General features: G+C 52.4%; 1 protein-coding gene across 1 annotated transcript in view; it reads right to left on the reverse strand.

The window, feature by feature from the left end:
* Positions 1 to 17,601, reverse strand: part of LOC123993217 (unconventional myosin-X-like) — a 249,611-nt gene that overhangs the window by 122,460 nt on the left and 109,550 nt on the right. Inside the window, 3 exon segments of the mRNA XM_046295154.1 lie at positions 5,209 to 5,317; positions 6,601 to 6,683; positions 14,027 to 14,095. Of these exon segments, the coding sequence (XP_046151110.1) occupies positions 5,209 to 5,317; positions 6,601 to 6,683; positions 14,027 to 14,095 (261 nt within the window).

The raw sequence follows: 17,601 nt of genomic DNA on the forward strand, positions 1-17,601 counted from the left end.
TTCCTGACATTTAATCCTCATAAAAATTCCCTGTTTTAGGTCACTTAGGATCACCACTTTATTTTAAGAATGTGAAATGTCAGAATAATAGTAGAGATAATTATTTATTTCAGCTTTTATTTCTTTCATTACATTCCCGGTGGGTCAGACGTTTACATACACTCAATTAGTATTTGGTAGCATTGCCTTTAAATTGTTTAACTTGGGTCAAACATTTTGGTTACCCTTCCACAAGCTTCCCACATTAAGTTGGGTGAATTTTGGCCCATTCCTCCTGACAGAGCTGGTGTAACTGAGTCAGGTTTGTAGGCCTCCTTGCTCACACACACTTTTCCCAGTTTGCCCACAAATGTTCTATTGGATTGAGGTCAGGGCTTTGTGATGGCCACTCCAATACCTTGACTTTGTTGTCCTTTGTTGTCCTTAAGTCATTTTGCCACAACTTTGGAAGTATGCTTGGGGTTAATGTCCATTTGGAAGACCCATTTGCAACCAAGCTTTAACTTCCTGACTGATGTCTTTAGATGTTGCTTCAATATATCCACGTAATTTTCCAGCCTCATGATGACATCTATTTTGTGAAGTGCAGCAGTCCCTCTTGCAGCAAAGCACCCCCACAACATGATGCTGCCTCCCCCGTGCTTCACGGGTGGGATGGTGTTCTTCGGCTTGCAAGCCTCTCCCTTTTTCCTGCAAACATTACGATGGTCATTATGGAAACATGTGCCGTCATCATTGCTTTGCACAAAAAAGGGCTTCACAGGCAAGGATATTGCTGCCAGTAAGATTTCACCTAAATCATCCATGTATCAGATCATCAAGAACTTCAAGAAGACTTCGGGCGCCCAAGAAAGTCCAGCAAGCGCCAGGACCGTCTCCTAAAAGTGGATTCAGCTGCCATCAGTCCTGTGTCATGCCAACAGTAAAACATCCTGAGACCATTCACGTGTGGGGTTGCTTCTCAGCCAAGGGAGTGGGCTCACTCACAATTTTGCCTAAGAACACAGCCATGAATAAAGAATGGTACCAACACATCCTCCAAGAGCAACTTCTCCCAACCATCCAGGAACAGTTTGGTGATGAACAATGCCTTTTCCAGCATGATGGAGCACCTTTCCATAAGGCAAAAGCGATAACTAAGTGGCTCGGGGAACAAAACATCTATATTTTGGGTCCATGGCCAGGAAACTCCCCAGACCTTAATCCCATTGAGAACTTGTGGTCAATCCTCAAGAGGCGGGTAGACAAACAAAACCCACAAATTCTGACAAACTCCAAGCATTGATTATGCATGAATGGGCTGCCACCAGTCAGGATGTGGCCCAGAAGTTAATTGACCACATGCCAGGGCAGATTGCAGAGGTCTTGAAAAAGAAGGGTCAACACTGCAAATATTGACTCTTTGCATCAACTTCATATAATTGTCAATAAAAGCCTTTGACACTTATGAAATGCTTGTAATTATACTTCAGTATTCCATAGTAACACCTGACACAAATATCTAAAGACACTGAAGCAGCAAACTTTGTGGAAATTAATATGTGTCATTCAAAACTTTTGGCCACGACTGTACAGTTGTAAAATGTAGTCTAGCTTTTTTTATGGCGGTTTTGGAGCAGTGGCTTCTTCCTTGCTGAGCGGCCTTTCACGTTATGCCAATATAGGACTCGTTTTACTGTGGATATAGACAATTTTATTCCTCCAGCATCTTCACAAGGTCCTTTGCTGTTGTTCTGGGATTGGTTTGCACTTTTCACACAAAAGTACGTTCATCTCTAGGAGACAGAATGCGTCTCCTTCCTGAGCTGTATGACTGCTGCGTGGTCCCATGGTGTTTATACTTGCGTACTATTGTTTAGACAGATGAACATGGTACCTTCAGGCGTTTTGAAATTGCTCCCAAGGATGAACCAGACTTGTGGAGGTCTACAATTTTATCTGAGTTCTTGGCTGATTTCTTTTAATTTTCCCATGATGTCAAGCAAAGAGGCACTGAGTTTGAAGGTAGGCCTTGAAATGCATCCACAGGTACACCTCCAATTGACTCAAATGATGTCAATTAGCCTATCAGAAGCTTCTAAAGCCATGACATCATTTTCTGGAAGGTACAGTCAACTTAGTGTATGTAAACTTCTGACACATTGGAATTGTGATACAGTGAATTTTAAGTGAAATAATCTGTCTGTAAACAATTGTTGGAAAAATGACTTGTGTCATGCACAAAGTAGATGTCCTAACTGACTTGCAAATACTATGGTTTGTTAACAAGACATTTGTGGAGTGGTTGAAAAATGAGTTAATGACTCCAACCTAAGTGTATGTAAACTTCCGACTGAAACTGTTTTTACGGAATCAGAAACACAATATTGAGATATAGATACAGGAACAGCATCAAGAGGCAACCTCAATACAACAGCATCAAGAGACAACCTCAATACAACAGCATCAAGAGACAACCTCAATACAACAGCATCAAGAGGCAACCTCAATACAACAGCATCAAGAGGCAACCTCAATACAACAGCATCAAGAGGCAACCTCAATACAACAGCATCAAGAGACAACCTCAATACAACAGATTCAGACACAATGGCTCTGACCTCCTAGGGTCCTCATCTCCTGCTGACCAGGGTGAACTCCTAGGGTCCTCATCTCCTTCTGACCAGGGTGACCTCCTAGGGTCCTCATCTCCTGCTGACCAGGGTGACCTCCTTAGGGTCCTCATCTCCTGCTGACCAGGGTGACCTAGGGTCCTCATCTCCTTCTGACCAGGGTGACCTCCTAGGGTCCTCATCTCCTTCTGACCAGGGTGACCTCCTAGGGTCCTCATCTCCTGCTGACCAGGGTGACCTCCTAGGGTCCTCATCTCCTGCTGACCAGGGTGACCTCCTAGGGTCCTCATCTCCTGCTGACCAGGGTGACCTCCTAGGGTCCTCATCTCCTGCTGACCAGGGTGACCTCCTAGGGTCCTCATCTCCTGCTGACCAGGGTGACCTCCTAGGGTCCTCATCTCCTTCTGACCAGGGTGACCTCCTAGGGTCCTCATCTCCTGCTGACCAGGGTGACCTCCTAGGGTCCTCATCTCCTTCTGACCAGGGTGACCTCCCAGGGTCCTCATCTCCTGCTGACCAGGGTGACCTCCTAGGGTCCTCATCTCCTGCTGACCAGGGTGACCTCCTTAGGGTCCTCATCTCCTGCTGACCAGGGTGACCTCCTTAGGGTCCTCATCTCCTGCTGACCAGGGTGACCTCCTTAGGGTCCTCATCTCCTGCTGACCAGGGTGAACTCCTAGGGTCCTCATCTCCTGCTGACCAGGGTGACCTCCTAGGGTCCTCATCTCCTGCTGACCAGTGTGACCTCCTAGGGTCCTCATCTCCTGCTGACCAGTGTGACCTCCTAGGGTCCTCATCTCCTGCTGACCAGGGTGACCTCCTTAGGGTCCTCATCTCCTTCTGACCAGGGTGTTTACAGGCTCTGGCTACAGGACTATATTTACCCAGCAGTGCCAGCAAGGACCTTTGAACCGAGCACTCTCTTTCGCTCAGACTGACTGTCTCCAGTAAGATACTGCCAGGGGGACGTGTGGATGAGGAGTAATCTCCAGCTTTAGGAGCTGCAGTCCAGGCTAAATCCCCTCCACACCAGTTACGGCATGTGAAGCCCCCCAACCATCTCCCACCCATCTCACATGGAATCCCCTCTCCATATATATTATAACCTGCTGTGTCTCTGTCTCTCTCCAGACTAACCAGTACTACATGAAGCCCAGAGTGAAACACAAACAAAAGACTATTCAAAACGCTTCGGGAAACTGTCCATATCATGGCTTAGCCAAAAGGATGTGACTCTACAGTATAGTGAAGGTTATGGTTAGGAGGTCAGAGGTTGACTATGCTCCTCTGTGATTGGTCCTCACCCTGAACTGAGAGCTGACGGTGGATTAGGGTTAGAGGTTAGAGGTCCTCACCCTGAACTGAGAGCTGACGGTGGATTAGGGTTAGAGGTTAGAGGTCCTCACCCTGAAATGAGAGCTGACAGTGGATTAGGGTTAGAGGCCCTCACCCTGAACTGAGAGCTGACGGTGGATTAGGGTTAGAGGTTAGAGGTCCTCACCCTGAACTGAGAGCTGACGGTGGATTAGGGTTAGAGGTTAGAGGTCCTCACCCTGAAATGAGAGCTGACAGTGGATTAGGGTTAGAGGCCCTCACCCTGAACTGAGAGCTGACGGTGGATTAGGGTTAGAGGTTAGAGGTCCTCACCCTGAACTGAGAGCTGACAGTGGATTAGGGTTAGAGGTTAGAGGTCCTCACCCTGAACTGAGAGCTGACAGTGGATTAGGGTTAGGGGTTAGAGGTCCTCACCCTGAACTGAGAGCTGATGGTGGATTAGGGTTAGGGGTTAGAGGTTAGAGATCCTTACCCTGAACTGAGAGCTGACAGTGGATTAGGGTTAGGGGTTAGAGGTTAGAGGTCCTTACCCTAAACTGAGAGCTGACGGTGGATTAGGGTTAGGGGTTAGAGGTTAGAGGTCCTCACCCTAAACTGAGAGCTGACGGTGGATTAGGGTTAGGGGTTAGAGGTTAGAGGTTAGAGGTTAGAGGTCCTTACCCTGAACTGAGAGCTGACAGTGGATTAGGGTTAGGGGTTAGGGGTTAGAGGTTAGAGATCCTCACCCTGAACTGAGAGCTGACAGTGGATTAGGGTTAGGGGTTAGAGGTTAGGTCCTCACCCTGAACTGAGAGCTGACGGTGGATTAGGGTTAGGGGTTAGAGGTTAGAGATCCTCACCCTGAACTGAGAGCTGACAGTGGATTAGGGTTGGATTAGGGTTAGCTGGGGTTAGAGGTTAGTTAGGTCCTCACCCTGAACTGAGAGCTGACAGTGGATTAGGGTTAGGGGTTAGAGGTTAGAGGTCCTCACCCTGAACTGAGAGCTGACAGTGGATTAGGGTTGGAGGTTAGAGGTTAGAGATCCTCACCCTGAACTGAGAGCTGACAGTGGATTAGGGTTGGAGGTTAGAGGTTAGAGATCCTCACCCTGAACTGAGAGCTGACAGTGGATTAGGGTTGGAGGTTAGAGGTTAGAGATCCTCACCCTGAACTGAGAGCTGACAGTGGATTAGGGTTGGAGGTTAGAGGTTAGAGATCCTCACCCTGAACTGAGAGCTGACAGTGGATTAGGGTTGGAGGTTAGAGGTTAGAGATCCTCACCCTGAACTGAGAGCTGACGGTGGGTTTGCGTCTGGCCGTCCCCATCTTCAGGGTCTCCTCTCCGTTCCTGCTCCCGACACGCTCAAACAGGTCATAGATGAAGTCAAGCCTGAAGGATGGAACAAACATGTTCAACATTCTCTAAACACAGTGGAGTGACTTTAGTACAGGGTCAGAGGGTATTACTCTGTACATTAACACAGTGGAGTGACTTTAGTACAGGGCCAGAGGGTATTACATTAACACAGTGGAGTGACTTTAGTACAGGGTCAGAGGGTATTACTCTGTACATTAACACAGTGGAGTGACTTTAGTACAGGGTCAGAGGGTATTACTCTGTACATTAACACAGTGGAGTGACTTTAGTACAGGGTCAGAGGGTATTACTCTGCACATTAACACAGTGGAGTGACTTTAGTACAGGGTCAGAGAGTATTACTCTGTACATTAACACAGTGGAGTGACTTTAGTACAGGGTCAGAGGGTATTACTCTATACATTAACACAGTGGAGTGACTTTAGTACAGGGTCAGAGGGTATTACTCTGTACATTAACACAGTGGAGTGACTTTAGTACAGGGTCAGAGGGTATTACTCTATACATTAACACAGTGGAGTGACTTTAGTACAGGGTCAGAGGGTATTACTCTGTACATTAACACAGTGGAGTGACTTTAGTACAGGGTCAGAGGGTATTACTCTGTACATTAACACAGTGGAGTGACTTTAGTACAGGGTCAGGGGGTATTACTCTGTACATTAACACAGTGGAGTGACTTTAGTAGGGTCACTCTGTACATTAACACAGTGGACAGGGTCAGGGGATATTACATTAACACAGTGGAGTGACTTTAGTACAGGGTCAGAGGGTATTACATTAACACAGTGGTGTGACTTTAGTACAGGGTCAGAGGGTATTACTCTGTGCATTAACACAGTGGAGTGACTTTAGTACAGGGTCAGAGGGTATTACTCTGTGCATTAACACAGTGGAGTGACTTTAGTACAGAGTCAGAGGGTATTACTCTGTACATTAACACAGTGGAGTGACTTTAGTACAGGGTCAGAGGGTATTACATTAACACAGTGGAGGGACTTTAGTACAGGGTCAGAGGGTATTACTCTGTACATTAACACAGTGGAGTGACTTTAGCACAGGGTCAGAGGGTATTACTCTGTACATTAACACAGTGTTGTTTATTCCAGAGGAACATCTAGTTGCCGTTCCATGACCAGGGGACAACACACACACACACACACACACACACACACACACACACACACACACACACACACACACACACACACACACACACACACACACACACACACACACACACACACACACACACACACACACACACACACACACACACACACACACACACACACCTGCTGTCCTTGAGCATGTTTAAGACGTCATCTCTGAAGGTGTCTCGGTTCTTCTGTAGGACCCCTCTGACATCATACAGAACCTGACAGAGTGGGGACATGTTTCAGTTAGTTCACCTGGCAGGGGACAGGACAGTGTATGTTCACTAGGGCCATGTTACACATGCTGAAAGAGAACGAGCCTGATCTGAAGCTCAGTGAGAGTGCGGCTAAGAGCAGGTGAGAGGAGTCGACTGCTGTGTTAAGACAGGCACCTGTTGACAGTTACTCGGCCCCTGGTCTTAACAGCATAGCAGCGACAGATTCCTCCCTCCTACTGAAGTACTGCTCTCCTGGCCCAGGACAGGAAGCGTTCGAGGTATTGATTCCATAGACATCTATAGCCATATACAAAATGACCACACTGCACACTGCCCTAACCCACCTGGACAAAAGGAATACCTATGTGAGAATGTTGTTCATCGACTACAGCTCGGCATTCAACACCATAGTACCCTCCAAGCTCGTCATCAAGCTCGAGACCCTGGGCCTCGACCCCGCCCTGTGCAACTGGGTACTGGACTTCCTGACGGGCCGCCCCCAGGTGGTGAGGGTAGGCAACAACATCTCCCCGCTGACCCTCAACACGGGGGCCCCACAAGGGTGCGTTCTGAGCCCTCTCCTGTACTCCCTGTTCACCCACGACTGCATGGCCACGCACGCCTCACACTCAATCATCAAGTTTGCGGACGACACAACAGTGCTAGGCTTGGGACCGAGAGACTGAAAAACAGCTTCTATCTCAAGGCCATCAGACTGTTAAACAGCCACCACTAACATTGAGTGGCTGCTGCCAACACACTGTCATTGACACTGACCCAACTCCAGCCATTTTAATCATGGGAATTGATGGGAAATGATGTAAATATATCACTAGCCACTTTAAACAATGCTACCTTATATAATGTTACTTACCCTACATTATTAATCTCATATGCATATGTATATACTGTACTCTACATCATCGACTGTATCCTTATGTAATACATGCATCACTAGCCACTTTAACTATGCCACTTTGTTTACTTTGTCTACACACTCATCTCATATGTATATACTGTACTCGATACCATCTACTGTATGCTGCTCTGTACCATCACTCATTCATATATCCTTATGTACATATTCCTTATCCCCTTACACTGTGTATAAGACAGTAGTTTTGGAATTGTTAGTTAGATTACCTGTTGGTTATCACTGCATTGTCGGAACTAGAAGCACAAGCATTTCGCTACACTCGCATTAACATCTGCTAACCATGTATATGTGACAAATAAAATTTGATTTGATTTGACCTATGACAGAGACGTGCTTATGAGTTTAATGATGGTGCAGCTTCACCTCGGATGAGGACTTCCTGAGTTACTATTTCACCTTGTGTTGTTTATGATGAAGCAACCTCTAAAATACAGTTGGACTGGGAGGAATCTACTGAAGGATGTGATTGTCCTCCATGTGAACTAACAGAGCCCTTCCGGACGACAACACCGAGCCCTTCCGGACAACACCGCCGAGCCCTTCCGGACAACACCGCCGAGCCCTTCCGGACAACACAGCCCTTCCGGACAACACCGCCGAGCCCTTCCGGACAACACCGCCGAGCCCTTCCGGACAACACCGCCGAGCCCTTCCGGACAACACCGCCGAGCCCTTCCGGACAACACCGCCGAGCCCTTCCGGACAACACCGCCGAGCCCTTCCGGACAACACCGCCGAGCCCTTCCGGACAACACCGCCGAGCCCTTCCGGACAACACCGCCGAGCCCTTCCGGACAACACCGCCGAGCCCTTCCAGACAACACCGCCGAGCCCTTCCAGACAACACCGCCGAGCCCTTCCAGACAACACCGCCGAGCCCTTCCAGACAACACCGCCGAGCCCTTCCAGACAACACCGCCGAGCCCTTCCAGCCCTTCCAGACAACACCGCCGAGCCCTTCCAGACAACACCGCCGAGCCCTTCCAGACAACACCGCCGAGCCCTTCCAGACAACACCGCCGAGCCCTTCCAGACAACACCGAGCCCTTCCAGACAACACCGAGCCCTTCCAGACAACACCGAGCCCTTCCAGACAACACCGAGCCCTTCCAGACAACACCGAGCCCTTCCAGACAACACCGAGCCCTTCCAGACAACACCGAGCCCTTCCAGACAACACCGAGCCCTTCCAGACAACACCGAGCCCTTCCAGACAACACCGAGCCCTTCCAGACAACACCGAGCCCTTCCAGACAACACCGAGCCCTTCCAGACAACACCGAGCCCTTCCAGACAACACCGAGCCCTTCCAGACAACACCGAGCCCTTCCAGACAACACCGAGCCCTTCCAGACAACACCGAGCCCTTCCAGACAACACCGAGCCCTTCCAGACAACACCGAGCCCTTCCAGACAACACCGAGCCCTTCCAGACAACACCGAGCCCTTCCAGACAACACCGAGCCCTTCCAGACAACACCGAGCCCTTCCAGACAACACCGAGCAGCAGGGGAGTTTGGGTCTGGGGAGAGGAGGGCAGGAAACAGGGTTGCTCCACAGCCTCCTCTCCTAGGGGAGTTGGGGTCTGGGGAGAGGAGGGCAGGAATCAGGGTGGCTCCACGGCCTCCTCTCCTAGGGGAGTTGGGGTCTGGGGAGAGGAGGGACAGGGATCACAATAGTTCCACAGCCTCCTCTCCTAGGGGAGTTGGGGTCTGGGGAGAGGAGGGACAGGAATCAGTGGCTCCACAGCCTCCTCTCCTAGGGGAGTTGGGGTCTGGGGAGAGGAGGGGCAGGGATCACAGTGGCTCCACAGCCTCCTCTCCTAGGGGAGTTGGGGTCTGGGGAGAGGAGGGACAGGGATCACAGTAGTTCCACAGCCTCCTCTCCTAGGAGAGTTGGGGTCTGGGGAGAGGAGGGACAGGGATCACAGTAGTTCCACAGCCTCCTCTCCTAGGGGAGTTGGGGTCTGGGGAGAGGAGGGCAGGGATCACAGTGGCTCCACAGCCTCCTCTCCTAGGAGAGTTGGGGTCTGGGGAGAGGAGGGACAGGAATCACAGTGGCTCCACAGCCTCCTCTCCTAGGGGAGTTGGGGTCTGGGGAGAGGAGGGACAGGAATCAGGCAGGCCCCACAGCCTACTCTCCTAGGGGAGTTGGGGTCTGGGGAGAGGAGGGACAGGGATCACAGTGGCTCCACAGCCTCCTCTCCTAGGGGAGTTGGGGTCTGGGGAGAGGAGGGCATGAATCACAGTAGTTCCACAGCCTCCTCTCCTAGTGGAGTTGGGGTCTGGGGAGAGGAGGGACAGGGATCACAGTGGCTCCACAGCCTCCTCTCCTAGGGGAGTTGGGGTCTGGGGAGAGGAGGGCATGAATCACAGTAGTTCCACAGCCTCCTCTCCTAGTGGAGTTGGGGTCTGGGGAGAGGAGGGACAGGGATCACAGTGGCTCCACAGCCTCCTCTCCTAGGGGAGTTGGGTTCTGGGGAGAGGAGGGACAGGGATCACAGTGGCTCCACAGCCTCCTCTCCTAGGAGAGTTGGGGTCTGGGGAGAGGAGGGACAGGAATCGCTGCTGCTTGGCCATGGAAACACATTTCATGAAGCTCCCGACGAAGAGTTCCTGTGCTGACATTGCTTCCAGGGGCAGTTTGAAACTCTGTAGTGAGTGTTGCTTCCAGAGGCAGTTTGGAACTCAGTAGTGAGTGTTGCTTCCAGAGGCAGTTTGGAACTCAGTAGTGAGTGTTGCTTCCAGAGGCAGTTTGGAACTCAGTAGTGAGTGTTGCTTCCAGAGGCAGTTTGGAACTCAGTAGTGAGTGTTGCTTCCAGAGGCAGTTTGGAACTCAGTAGTGAGTGTTGCTTCCAGAGGCAGTTTGGAACTCAGTAGTGAGTGTTGCTTCCAGGGGCAGTTTGGAACTCAGTAGTGAGTGTTGCTTCCAGGGGCAGTTTGGAACTCAGTAGTGAGTGTTGCTTCCAGGGGCAGTTTGGAACTCAGTAGTGAGTGTTGCTTCCAGAGGCAGTTTGGAACTCAGTAGTGAGTGTTGCTTCCAGGGGCAGTTTGGAACTCGGTAGTGAGTGTTGCTTCCAGGGGCAGTTTGGAACTCGGTAGTGAGTGTTGCTTCCAGGGGCAGTTTGGAACTCGGTAGTAAGTGTTGCTTCCAGGGGCAGTTTGGAACTCGGTAGTGAGTGTTGCTTCCAGGGGCAGTTTGGAACTCGGTAGTGAGTGTTGCTTCCAGGGGCAGTTTGGAACTCGGTAGTGAGTGTTGCTTCCAGGGGCAGTTTGGAACTCGGTAGTGAGTGTTACAACTGAGAACAGACCATTTTTAGCACTCGGCGGTCCAGGCACTCCCGTTCTGTGATCTTGTGTGGACTACCACTTCGTGGCTAAGCCATTGTTTCTCCAAGATGTTTCCACTTCACAATAACAGCACTTACAGAACTGACTTGTTGGAAAGGTGACATCCTAAGACTGTGGATCCACTGAGCTCTTCAGTGAGGCGGTTTGTCTACGGAGAATGGTGGTCTGATCGATTTCATACGGCAGCAACGTGTGTAGCTGAAATGGCCGAATCCACTCATTTTAAGGATGTGTCCACATATAGCCATGCCTTTAACTGGTACTTCCTGTATATAGCCATGCCTTTAACTGGTACTTCCTGTATATAGCCATGCCTTTAACTGGTACTTCCTGTATATAGCCATGCCTTTAACTGGTACTTCCTGTATATAGCCATGCCTTTAACTGGTACTTCCTGTATATAGCCATGCCATTAACTGGTACTTCCTGTATATAGCCATGCCATTAACTGGTACTTCCTGTATATAGCCCTGCCTTTAACTGGTACTTCCTGTATATAGCCATGCCTTTAACTGGTACTTCCTGTATATAGCCATGCCTTTAACTGGTACTTCCTGTATATAGCCATGCCTTTAACTGGTACTTCCTGTATATAGCCATGCCTTTAACTGGTACTTCCTGTATATAGCCATGCCTTTAACTGGTACTTCCTGTATATAGCCATGCCTTTAACTGGTACTTCCTGTATATATGCCTTTAACCATGCCATGCCTTTAACTGGTACTTCCTGTATATAGCCATGCCTTTAACTGGTACTTCCTGTATACAGCCATGCTATTAACTGGTACTTCCTGTATACAGCCATGCCTTTAACTGGTACTTCCTGTATACAGCCATGCTATTAACTGGTACTTCCTGTATACAGCCATGCCTTTAACTGGTACTTCCTGTATACAGCCATGCTATTAACTGGTACTTCCTGTATACAGCCATGCCTTTAACTGGTACTTCCTGTATACAGCCATGTTATTTTTACTCATTGGTTATTCACTGTGTATTTATTGTTCGTGTGAGTATTTCTATGTATTTTATCTTTAAAGGGCTGATCAGCAGTTCAAACATTCAAAAAACGCCCCGTCACTGTTTTTGTTTAAAAAGTTGAGGGGTGGAGAAATGTACCCAAAATCACATTCACAGACAAAGCAAGGACTGACCAGCCATGATATCACACTACATTGTTAATCACATGCTGAGGCTAAACGGTGTTGGTGTACATTTACATAGTTCCCTAACATCGGAGTAAAACGAGCTGTATGGTTCTGATGGGGAACGACAGTTAAACTAAGATCATGAGGCATTTACAAGTTATATTCTTCAACAATCATTAACGTATCAACTGCTAATTTAAAACGCTGCATTGCTGGAAAATTAACCCTTAAGAAAGCATTTCACTGTCTACACCAGTTTACAAAGCATGTCACAAATACAATTGGGTTTGATTTGCTCATTTGCCATTTAGCAGACGCTTTTATCCAAAGTGACTTAGTCATGTGTGCATACATTCTACGTATGGGTGGTCCCGGGGATCGAACCCACTACCCTGGCGTTACAAGCGCCATGCTCTACCAACTGAGCTACAGAAGGACCACAGAAGGACCCTACAGTTGTCAGTGAGCCAGCCACCCACACCCTCTCCCTCTGTCCCCGTTACCCGGGACAACAGCCTACCCCTCGGTTCCCCGGAACAACAGCCTCCCCCTCGGTTCCCGGAACAACAGCCTACCCCCCTCGGTCCCCGGAACAACAGCCTCCCCCTCGGTTCCCCGGAACAACAGCCCCCTCGGTTCCCGGAACAACAGCCCCCCCTCGGTTCCCGGAACAACAGCCCCCCCTCGGTTCCCGGAACAACAGCCCCCCCTCGGTTCCCGGAACAACAGCCTCCCCCCGGTTCCCGGAACAACAGCCTCCCCCCGGTTCCCGGAACAACAGCCTCCCTCTCGGTTCCCGGAACAACAGCCTCCCCCCTCGGTTCCCGGAACAACAGCCACCCCCTCGGTTCCCGGAACAACAGCCCCCCCTCGGTTCCCGGAACAACAGCCTCCCCTCTCGGTTCCCGAAACAACAGCCTCCCCCACTCTGTCCCTGAAACAACAGCCTCCCCCACTCAGTCCCTGTTCCCTGAAACAACAGCCTCCCCCACTCTGTCCCTGAAACAACAGCCTCCACCGCTCTGTCCCTGAAACAACAGCCTCCCCGCTCTGTCCCTGTTCCCTGAAACAACAGCCTCCCCCTCTCTGTCCCTGTTCCTTGAAACAACAGCCTCGCCCTCTCTGTCCCTGTTCCCTGAAACAACAGCCTCCCCCTCTCTGTCCCTGTTCCCTGAAACAACAGCCTCCCCCTCTCTGTCCCTGTTCCCTGAAACAACAGCCTCCCCTCTCTGTCCCTGTTCCCTGAAACAACAGTCTCCCCCTCTCTGTCCCTGTTCCCTGAAACAACAGCCTCCCCCTCTCTGTCCCTGTTCCCTGAAACAACAGCCTCGCCCTCTCTGTCCCTGTTCCCTGAAACAACAGCCTCTCCCTCTCTGTCCCTGTTCCCTGAAACAACAGCCTCCCCCTCTCTGTCCCTGTTCCCTGAAACAACAGCCTCCCCCTCTCTGTCCCTGTTCCCTGAAACAACAGCCTCCCCTCTCTGTCCCTGTTCCCTGAAACAACAGTCTCCCCCTCTCTGTCCCTGTTCCCTGAAACAACAGCCTCCCCCCTCTGTCCCTGTTCCCTGAAACAACAGCCTCCCCTCTGTCCCTGTTCCCTGAAACAACAGCTCCCCCTCTCTGTCCCTGTTCCCTGAAACAACAGCCTCCCCCTCTCTGTCCCTGGGGCCTGGCACGCCTGACTCTTGGCAGGACTCATGATCCAGCCCCAGTAGTCCTCCCTGCCCCCATAGCCTGGGCTAATTAGTGAAAGAGGAGCCCTCCTTCAGCCTAGCGACATAGCTGGAAGCCCAACCAGTGTGTTTTAGTCACAGTCCATTACATAAACCCCCTCCTGATGTGTGGAAGACACACACACACACACAGAGACAGACATCCTCCTCAAGTGTTGAGCTCCTTGAGGGTAATTTACCTCTCCAGCATAGTGCTTGATGCCAAACTGGTGATCAGTCACTCTGGGCTTCATGTAGTACTGGTTAGTCTGGAGAGAGACAGAGACACAGCAGGTTATAATATATGACTTAGCAGTCAGTCATACGACAGAGAGAGCTGGCATCTCTGCATTTCTCCTGTTTCCTCCAGCCTCAGCATACAATGTTCATTAGGCCTGAGAAAAGCAGATCACATTTCACCATTGTTGCTGTGCGTGTGAGAGGGTGTTACTGCACTGATCTGCTCTCAACTGCACCAAGACATTCATTCAGCTAGAGGACAGATTCATTCTTTGTGGTCTGGAGTGGCTGGGGAAACATTTCCTTTACAGCGGTCTCTGTGTGTGTGTGTGTCTCTCTGTGTGTGTGTGTGTCTCTCTGTGTGTGTGTGTGTCTCTCTGTGTGTGTCTCTCTGTGTGTGTGTGTGTCTCTCTGTGTGTGTGTGTGTCTCTCTGTGTGTGTCTCTCGGTCTCTCTGTGTGTGTCTCTGTGTGTGTCCTCACAGCATGTCTCTGTGTGTGTCCTCACAGCATGTCTCTGTGTGTGTCCTCACAGCATGTCTCTGTGTGTGTGTGTGTGTGTGCGTCTCTGTGTGTGTGTGCGTGCGTGCGTCTCTGTGTGTGTGTGCGTGCGTGCGTCTCTGTGTGTGTGCGTGCGTGCGTGCGTCTCTGTGTGTGTGCGTGCGTGCGTGCGTCTCTGTGTGTGTGCGTGCGTGCGTGCGTCTCTGTGTGTGTGCGTGCGTGCGTCTCTGTGTGTGTGCGTGCGTGCGTGCGTCTCTGTGTGTGCGTGCGTGCGTGCGTCTCTGTGTGTGTGCGTGCGTGCGTCTCTGTGTGTGCGTGCGTGCGTGCGTGCGTGCGTCTCTGTGTGTGCGTGCGTCTCTGTGTGTGCGTGCGTGCGTGCGTGCGTCTCTGTGTGTGTGCGTGCGTGCGTGCGTGCGTCTCTGTGTGTGTGTGCGTGCGTGCGTGCGTCTCTGTGTGTGTGCGTGCGTGCGTGCGTCTCTGTGTGTGTGCGTGCGTGCGCGTCTCTGTGTGTGTGTGCGTGCCGTGCGTCTCTGTGTGTGTGTGTCGTGCCGTGCGTCTCTGTGTGTGCCGTGCGTGCGTCTCTGTGTGTGCGTGCGTGCGTGCGTGCGTCTGTGTGTGTGCGTGCGTGCCCCTCTGTGGTGTGCGTGCCGTGCGTGCGTCTCTGTGTGTGTGCCGTGCGTGCCGTCTCGGTGTGCGTGCGTTGCGTGCGTCTCTGTGTGTGAACGTGTCAGTGTGTGTCGTGCCGTGCGTCTCTGTGTGTGTGCGTGCCTCTGTGTGTGTGCGTGCGTGCGTGCGTCTCTGTGTGTGTGCGTGCGTGCGTGCGTGCGTCTCTGTGTGTGTGCGTGCCGTGCGTCTCTGTGTGGTGCGTGCGTGCAGCCTGTGTGTGTGCGTGCCCCTCGGTTGCGTGCGTGCCCGTGCGTCTCTGTGTGTGTGTGCGTGCGTGCGTGCGTCTCAGCGTGCGTCCCCCTCGGTTGCGTGCGTCTCTGTGTGTGTGCAGCCTCCCCTGTGTCGTGTTGCGTGCGTGCGTGCGTGTGCGTCTCTGTGTGCCGTGCGTGCGTCTCTGTGTGTGCAGTCGTGCGTCTCTGTCCCTGTCTCCCGTGAAACAACAGCCTCCTGTGTGTGTGCGTCTGTCTCTGTGTTGCCCTGAAACAACGTGCGTCTCTGTGTGCGTGCGTGCGTGCGTGCGTGCGTCTCTGTGTGCGTGCGTGCGTGCGTGCGTGCGTCTCTGTGTGTGTGCGTGCGGTTCCCTGAAACAACGTGCGTGCGTGCGTGCGTCTCTGTGTGTGTGCGTGCGTCTGTCGTCTCTGTGTGTTCCTGAAACAACAGTGTGCGTGCGTGCCCCTCTGTGTGTGTGCTCTGTCCCTGTTCCCTGAAACAACAGTCTCCCCTCTCTGTGTGTGTGTGCGTGTTCCCTGAAACAACAGCCTCCCCCTCTCTGTCCCTGTTCCCTGAAACAACAGCCTCCCGTGCGTCTCAGTGCGTCGTCTCTGTGTGCGTGCGTCGTGTCCTCTGTGTGTTCCCTGAAACGTGCGTGCGTCTGTCCCTGTTCCCTGAAACAACAGCGTCTCCCTGCGTCTGTCCCTGTTCCCTGAAACAACAGTCTGTCCCTGTTCCCTGAAACAACAGCCTCCCCCTCTCTGTCCCTGTTCCCTGAAACAACAGCCTCCCCTCTCTGTCCCTGTTCCCTGAACAACAGCGTGCGTCTCTGTGTGCGTCCCCTCTGTCTCTGTGCCCGTTCCCTGAAACAACAGCCTCTCCCTCTCTGTCCCTGCGTTCCTCTGAACGTGCAGCCTCCCCGTCGTCTGTCCCTGTTCCCTGAAACAACAGCCTCCCCCGTGCTCTGTCCCTGTTCCCTGAAACAACAGCCTCCTGTGTGCCTCTCTGTCCCTGTTCCCTGAAACAACAGCGTGCCCCCTCTGCGTGCCCTGTTCGTGCGTGCGTGTGCCTGAAACAACAGCGTGCCCCTCTCTGTCCCTGGGGCCTGCGTGCAGCGTGCCGTGCCTCTCTGCGTGCCCTGGACGTCGTGCGTGCGTGCGCGTCTCTGTGTGCGTGCGTGCGTGCCCGTCTGTGCCCGTGCGTGCGTGCGTGCCTGCGTGCGTGCGTGCGTGCGTAGCGTGCGTGCGTGCCGTGCGCGTGCGTGCGTCGTGCGTGCGTGCGTGCGTGCGTGCGTGCGTGCGTGCGTGCGTGCGTGCGTGCGTGCGTGCGTGCGTGCGTTTCTCGTGCGTGCGTGCGTGCGTGCGTGCCGTGCGTGCGTGCGTGCGTGCGTCGCGTGCGTGCGTGCGTGCGTGCGTGCGTGCGTGCGTGCGTGCGTGCGTGCGTGTGTGCGTGCGTGCGTGCGTGCGCGTAGCTGCGTGCGTGCGTGCACGTGCGTGCTCTGTGTGCGTGCGTGTTTTGCGTGCGTGCATGCGTGCGTGCGTGCGTGCGCGTGCGTGCGTGCGTGCGTGCGTGCGTGCTCTGTCGTGCGTGCGTGCGTGCACACGTGCGTGCACACACACACACACGTGCACGTGCGTGCGTGCGTGCGTGCACGTGCGTGCGTGCGTGCGTGCGTGCACGTGCACATGCGTGCGACAGACGTGTGCTGTGCGTGCGTGCGTGCGTGCGTGCAGCTCCTCTGCGTGCAACATGCCTCCTGCATGCGTGCGTGCGTGCGTGCGTGCGTGCGTGTGCGTCACTCTGCGTGCGTGCGCGTGCGTGCTGCGTGCTGCTGAGAACGTGCGTGCGTGCCGTGCGTCTCTGTGTGCGTGCGTGCGTGCGTCTGGTAGCGTGCGTGCGTGCGTTCTGGTGCGTATATATGCGTGCGTCTGTGTGCGTGCGTGAGGTTATTCCATGAGATGCGTGCGTCGTCCTGGCGTGCGTGCGTGAGATGCTGCGAGATTCACTATACTGTAGTGCGTCACATCCTCTTTGGCTAAGCCTGTGCGTGCGTGCGACAGCGTTGCGTCTCTGTGCGTTTTGAATAGTCTTTTGTTTGTGTTTCACTCTGCGGCTTCATGTAGTACTGGTGCGTGCGTCTGGTGAGAGACAGAGACACAG

The sequence above is a fragment of the Oncorhynchus gorbuscha genome, linkage group LG01 (assembly GCF_021184085.1).
Source record: "Oncorhynchus gorbuscha isolate QuinsamMale2020 ecotype Even-year linkage group LG01, OgorEven_v1.0, whole genome shotgun sequence".
NCBI lineage: Eukaryota > Metazoa > Chordata > Actinopteri > Salmoniformes > Salmonidae > Oncorhynchus > Oncorhynchus gorbuscha.